General features: G+C 32.2%; 1 protein-coding gene across 1 annotated transcript in view; it reads left to right on the plus strand.

The window, feature by feature from the left end:
* Positions 1 to 6,651, plus strand: part of LOC134721559 (uncharacterized) — a 37,407-nt gene extending 30,756 nt beyond the window's left edge. The window contains exons 26-29 of the mRNA XM_063584656.1: positions 2,254 to 2,383; positions 3,213 to 3,397; positions 4,710 to 4,776; positions 5,256 to 6,651. Coding sequence (XP_063440726.1) covers positions 2,254 to 2,383; positions 3,213 to 3,397; positions 4,710 to 4,776; positions 5,256 to 5,338 — 465 coding nt within the window. The 3' untranslated portion in view covers positions 5,339 to 6,651. The remainder of the gene's footprint in view (positions 1 to 2,253; positions 2,384 to 3,212; positions 3,398 to 4,709; positions 4,777 to 5,255) is intronic.
* Positions 6,652 to 7,643: the final 992 nt, after the last annotated feature.

A 7,643-nucleotide genomic window follows, 5' to 3' on the forward strand; every position in this document is an offset into this window, starting at 1 on the left:
AGGATTATACTGGTGGCTATATGTTCTAGAGTCAGTGACGTAAGTATACAGCTTATTTAGTCCTGTGTAAGGTCATTAATCTTACCAGACATCTCAGGATTATACTGGTGGCTATATGTTCTAGAGTTAGTGACGTAAGTATACAGCTTATTTAGTCCTGTGTAAGGTCATTAATCCTACCAGACATCTCAGGATTATACTGGTGGCTATATGTTCTAGAGTCAGTGACGTAAGTATACAACTTATTTAGTCCTGTGTAAAGTCATTAATCCTACCAGACATCTCAGGATTATACTGGTAGCTATATGTTCTAGAGTTAGTGATGTAAGTATACAGCTTATTTAGTCCTGTGTAAGGTCATTAATCCTACCAGACATCTCAGGATTATACTGGTAGCTATATGTTCCAGAGTCAGTGACGTAAGTATACAGCTTATTTAGTCCTGTGTAAGGTCATTAATCCTACCAGACATCTCAGGATTATACTGGTGGCTATATGTTCTAGAGTCAGTGACGTAAGTATACAGCTTATTTAGTCCTGTGTAAGGTCATTAATCCTACCAGACATCTCAGGATTATACTGGTGGCTATATGTTCTAGAGTTAGTGATGTAAGTATACAGCTTATTTAGTCCTGTGTAAGGTCATTAATCCTACCAGACATCTCAGGATTATACTGGTGGCTATATGTTCTAGAGTTAGTGACGTAAGTATACAGCTTATTTAGTCCTGTGTAAGGTCATTAATCCTACCAGACATCTCAGGATTATACTGGTGGCTATATGTTCTAGAGTCAGTGACGTAAGTATACAGCTTATTTAGTCCTGTGTAAGGTCATTAATCCTACCAGACATCTCAGGATTATACTGGTGGCTATATGTTCTAGAGTTAGTGACGTAAGTATACAGCTTATTTAGTCCTGTGTAAGGTCATTAATCCTACCAGACATCTCAGGATTATACTGGTGGCTATATGTTCTAGAGTCAGTGACGTAAGTATACAACTTATTTAGTCCTGTGTAAAGTCATTAATCCTACCAGACATCTCAGGATTATACTGGTAGCTATATGTTCTAGAGTTAGTGATGTAAGTATACAGCTTATTTAGTCCTGTGTAAGGTCATTAATCCTACCAGACATCTCAGGATTATACTGGTAGCTATATGTTCTAGAGTTAGTGATGTAAGTATACAGCTTATTTAGTCCTGTGTAAGGTCATTAATCCTACCAGACATCTTAGGATTATACTGGTGGCTATATGTTCAAGAGTCAGTGACGTAAGTATACAAATATTTTCATATAAGGTCAAATATATCAAACCAACTCCCTTGTAAGGAGGACAAAAAATAGAATTCAGTGGACAAACTCATACTGAAAATGCATCAAATATTTCCCACTATGCATTCAGAAAATCAAGCAATCAATCAAACCTTCAAATAGTAGCTTTTAACTAAAGCTTTGTTCAAAATGAAACATTGCTTAAGAGAATGAATAGTTATTGACGATGATTGTATCAATAATAAATAAATCTACTGATATAAGGCATTTTTGCATTGTTTGTGAGAATGCATGTGTTACCCTTGGACATCCTTCGACAGATTATTGATGATGAGTAGACGGCATTTTTTTGTGGCCTCAGAGTTATAATGTAAAACATGTAGTAACTTATCTTAAATTTTGTGTATTAGTTTGCTTTAGTGTTGTTTACATATAGATTCTACCACTGCATCGAGAGTAATATATTTAACCACTCCAGACAATTAAATTTTCAAATTTTAAACGCGAGGCTTGTTCGAGCATTTAAAATATTTAAAAGTTAACTGTCGAGAGTGGATAAATATGGTATTACACAAGATTTGATGGTGGAATCTGTTTCTCTAATGATTTTCTAACATTATGCAGGCAAACTTATTCCTTCTTTTCGAATGATCTGCATGCAAAAATATGTGTTCTTTCTAAGTGAAGTCATCAGGCTTGATCACCTTTTTTCATGCTGTCACAATAGGAAATTCAGAGGAAAGCAAGAAATTCGACGTCATATTCGGATTTTAACCAATGAAGTACGGAGATCAAACGAACCATACGTTGATTAAATTTTTTTTTATACAATGGGTGCAGAAAGGGATAAATTGATGAAGAATTAGAGAAAGAAGAGGCATGAAACTGTAGTTGATTAAGATATGAACGATAATGTTTTATATCATGTAACATCTCATTACATTACCAGTTATTTAATGTTGGGCTTTATAATTACAGAATGTGTATTTTAACATGGAGCATTCCCCACGACAGGATGATGACTTTAACCTGTTATCCAATGATATCCCTATGTCTGGTAGTCCTGACTGTATAGATGAGTGGGACGGTGAAGATACAGCTATTATGGGTAATACAGTACTGGAAACATCCAGATTTTTTATCTTATGAAATTACTCTATGTTTCTCTTAAAATATCCAGAAAAAATAAACAACTTATTGATAAAGCAGCACAAAAAAAACTGAAAGTTCTTACATATTCTTAAGGACAGAAAACATATTGGCATTATCATGACAAGTGTTTGTTGAAATTTTTAACAAACTATAGCAAGTTTAATAATTCTGAAAATCTATTGAGATTTAAATGGAGATTTCCTTTCTGGAACCTAATGTTATAAAAATATTTCAGAAGGATTCAAAAAAGGAAACTTCAGTTACAATCAGGCTTGTTACAATTATGTAAAATCAGGATTTAAGACCTTAAATCAGAAACACCTATCGAATTTGAACAGGATCAGAAGTGAAAAGGAGGTTGTCTATTTAGAACCTTAGATTGGTCATAAATAATACTCAGTAAGTGGAGGTATAAATTTATGCTCAAAACACCAAATCAATTACCAGTATTTTCATTGGTTGAATTTAGTTTCAGAATTAGTATTTTCCAGTATTTTCATTGGTTGAATCTAGCTTTGGAACTGTAGCTCTTAGGTCCTTATGATATATTTTGACTGTTTGCAGACCATAGATCTGCTAATAGTAAAAAAGTATCATGAGAACCTTAGAGGTAAGGTTCTGCATCTAGGTTGAATCCTGAGTGTGGAAATTTTTCCTACCGTAAGGCCTGTAATCAGACTGACAAATCTATGTACAGAAATGAAACTACTATTTCATATTTGATGAGCAAACACTGTATCAATTCTATCTAGAAGCTTAATATTGATAATATTATTTGATTTTAGCAAACAGTCCTGGCACATTTCCTGAATGTTTGACCTTGAACTTGAGTAATAACAGTGGTAGTTTACCATCAGGGAGACTCAGTGCTCTTAGTCAGCATAGTGACAGGGGAGGTAATAAATCTCCAGCTAACAGTGATAGTGAAGACGAGAGTTCTGATTGGGACAGCTGGGATGAAGAACCTGAGGTAAAATGCTGACAGACAATCTTTCATAAAATTGACAATGGAAATGGGGAATGTGTCAAAGAGACAACAACCTGACCATAGAAAAAAACAACAACAGAAGGTCACCAACAGGTCTTCAATGAAGCGAAAAATTCCTGCACCGGGAGTTGTCCTTCAACTGGCCCCTAAACAAATATATACTAGTTCAATGATAATGAACGCCATACTAATTTCCAAATTGTACACAAGGAACTAAAATTTAAAAAATACAAGACTAACAAAGGCCAGAGGCTCCTCACTTGGGACAGGCACAAAAATGCGGTGGGGTTAAACATGTTTATGAGATCTCAACCCTCCCCCTATACCTCTAGCCAATATAGAAAAGTAAATGCATAACAATACACACATTCAAATTCAATTCAAGAGAAGTCCGAGTATGTAACCTAAGAAAATAAACAAAATGACAATAATACATAAATAACAAAAGGCTACTAGCAGTTAACTGACATGCCAGCTCCAGACTTCAATTAAACTGGTTGAAAGATTATGATTTCATCATATGAATATCAGGCACAATCCTTCCCGTTAGGGGTTTAGTATCATACCATCATAACATATATGAGAAGAACATAACCTGTGTCATGCCAACAACTGGTTTTTCATGTTTATATCATATGGAAATAATGGCTATTAGACCAAAAACTTTAAGTAAATAAAGTTTCAATCTGGATACTTCATACCTGCCAACTTTTCAAAATGCCCATGAGGGATTTACGTGAAAGCTGGTTTTTATAGTCCTACCAACCTTCAAGGGGGCCTTCAAATATATTCTAATGTGTTTTTTGGCTTCTTCATGCTTTAACAATCTCATAGCCATTGTTAAATTAATTGTTTTCTTTAAAATAGTGGACAAAATTGCTCTTACAAAATGTCTATTTGGGAGTCTCCATGGGGGAAATCCCCCGCAAATAGTGACAGTTGGTGGTTATGATGCTTATTGAATTTTTTTATACAAGTACCGGTACTCACTTTCAAATATTGGGAGAAAAATTCAATAGAAAAAAAGTACTTTTATTAATTGCTATATATGTAGTGTCACCTGTGTAATCAAACACACTGAAGAACCAGAAAAAAATGTCGGATTAAGCAGGATGTCGGAATACTCAGTTTTTTTCCCACAAGGATAGGCAAATTTATTAGGCATATATTGGGATCATGAAAATATGTCGGTTAAAGCAGGATGTTGGAATACTCAGGTGTGGGATTAGGCAAATTACACTGTAATATACATTGTTTTTATAACTAAAATTTTATAAAGAAATTTTTTTTCTAGGGACATTCTGCATTAAACGAGACCTTCTTTGATTTTCTACAGAAACTGAAAAAGATTTGCAGTTCAGGTATAATATAGACAGGAGAACCTATAATTTTAATGAGTATTATTAACTCAATATTATCAATTGATGCTGATCTCATGTACAAATATTAATAAAAAAATATTTAGAATTACTTGAATATCCAATTCAGATATCAAGTATAAAGCACTTTTCCGGAAGGGTTGATAAGGAACAAAACAATTAACGAAAATCAAATATAATATACAGTAACAAACTACAACCACTGAATTGAAGAAAAGAGAAATAATTCACAACCAAAGTTTTTGTCAATACATTGGTGAACTTTGGAACTGAGATATCTCTTATTTAATTTCATGTTATATTGGAGGCTTACAAATTGATCTCACAAGTGCTATCCAACCTTACACCTAGATTGACCTATGGATGCATATTTTGCCTAAACCATGTTGTTGTTTGCTGCATAATTGTTTGATTTTATTGTTGAAAAACTGTGTAAAACCTACATTACTTTGCAATTTCAGGTTCAAATGACAGTTTTACATTAGAAGTAAAGAAATTGGAAAGCAGAGAAAAGTCTTTAATTAAAGGTTTACTGGATTGGTAGATGTAGGCTTATCATTGTTGTTAATTTAAAATAGGTTTACTACACTAAATATTTACTTGATTAAAACCTAGTGAATACCGATATAACAAAGACTGGAGATTACTTGATCAAAAACAGCTAGTGATTACTTGATCAAAAACAGAATGATGATTATTTGATCAAAACACGCTAGAGATTACTGGATCAAACATAACTGGTGATATAAACTAGATCAAACAAAGGCTAATGATTCTTGATCAATCAAAGTCTTGTAAAAAAAATAGATAAAACAAAGACTGGTGTTGATATTTACTCGACCTAAAAGATACTGGATCAAACAAATGTTTACTCAATTATCATATCAAATGTTTCTATTTTTCATAAATTTACAATTCATTCAGGGAGTTTTTTCATTTCTAAAAGAATTATTCACTGGATTTATGAAAAAAAAATTTCTTCAATTTTATTCTGCAAATAGGTCTAGATAAATAAGTAAAATTGTGAAATCAGCTTATTTTTGTAATTTATAGTGCCAAATGAAATGTGTTTCATAAAGCTTCAAATCTGCATATCCATTACTTTTTTCTGAAAAAATTTCAAGATATCCTCATTTGAAAGTAGAGATGAGCACATGTTTTCGGTGCCTAACAAATTTTCTTTTTTGTTAAGTTCAAGTTTTTGATTAATTGGTACAAGGATTTGTGGTTTTTATTTTTTTTCATTGTGTTATGAATTCCTAGTCCTAAAAAATTGATATTGACAAATATATAGCTTTAATTGTATCACTGTGATTGTCACATGTCTGTCATGTGATATTATTCAGCAGTCATGTGCTAAGTTTGTCTTAATATATCTTGATCTAGACCTGACTTGGATATAGAATCTCGGTGACAATTGTTGATTATTACTTTTTTTAGTATTATTAGGTAAAAATATATTATAATTTATTTGAAAAATAATGTATTACATGTACTTGTAAATCGACCATGCATGAAATCCGTTTTAAATCAAATAATGAAAATGAAGAAAAAAAAACCTAACAAAAATGCATAAATTTTAAATCTACCTTGCACAAGGGAAATGTTTGAAATCTTACTATGCGCCCTAACTTTTTGAGGGGATATTGTTCTCAGATCTCTATAGATTAAAGTTAACAAATTATAGTTGATAGGATGTTCATTTGGAAAAGCATTATATTCATCCATCCCAATTTCATGAATATCGGTGAATAATATCAGTAATAAAATATTAATTTCACATGTAATCTTTCTCGTAAGGCCACACTTAAAATTATTTTGGTTTTGTCCAAACCTTGCCTTAAGGTTGAAACAGCAGGTAGGTGGGTGGGCATTGGGCATTTTTTTTTTTTTTTTGGCAACAAAGAGAAGCATTTTTTTGGGGTAGGTTGGGTTAAGACAAACAAAATAATATTTTAAGGCCCAAACATTTGAATTATCCTACTGGAATAATATATCACAGATCTGCACTGGATCTATCTTATTTTTACCTCCTGCATGGTATGTTTCATTGTAAAGAATTGTTGTGTGTCAGACCAAATAAAGTGCTCTAAATATAATGATAAAGATATTTCTCAGATTTTATTACGTTTTACAGAAGCTGACTGCATTGATTATTGTTGATTTTGCCGATTTGAATAAAAAGGTTGAATTTTGTTGATATTTCATAGTTTAGTGAATGCGTTATAAATTGTTATACTTTTCATCTTATTTATTTGTTGTTTTTATTCATCTTTGCAATCTATTTGTTGTATTTTTATCAATCTGCCATATTTGTGTCATGTGATATTTTCATCAGACTTTCATGTTACTATATGTTTGTGTTTACCTTTTTCATTAATCTATTAATAGTTATATTCCACTCTAGGAGTGGAGGCTATTTTGTATTCACCTTGTTCATTAGTTCAACAAATGTTTTAGTCAAACTCATCTGGAAATTCAGAATGAGTACTTTTTGGCCCTTATAATGTCTCAATTTAGTACATGTTTTTTACCCTTGTTTTTGATGCCTTAATTGCATATGTTTTGGTTCTATTGGTGTCTTTCTACATATAATGGCACACATATGATATAATTACAGAAGTTTTATACCCTGTAGCCTCATGGATATCTTAATTACATATTTTGACTATGCTCTGGTCTTAGTAGCATATTTTACCATATTTGTTAATTTTTGTTCTTAAATAATTCAGTATAGTATCTCTTTCACCAGATGAATGGCTGTTCAAAATTATGTTTGAAAAATTATTTCCAGGCTTTTCTTTAGCACATCTTAAGGTGGTATCTAACACTACAGGGAGATAACTCTG

The sequence above is a fragment of the Mytilus trossulus genome, chromosome 6 (assembly GCF_036588685.1).
Source record: "Mytilus trossulus isolate FHL-02 chromosome 6, PNRI_Mtr1.1.1.hap1, whole genome shotgun sequence".
Lineage (NCBI taxonomy): Eukaryota > Metazoa > Mollusca > Bivalvia > Mytilida > Mytilidae > Mytilus > Mytilus trossulus.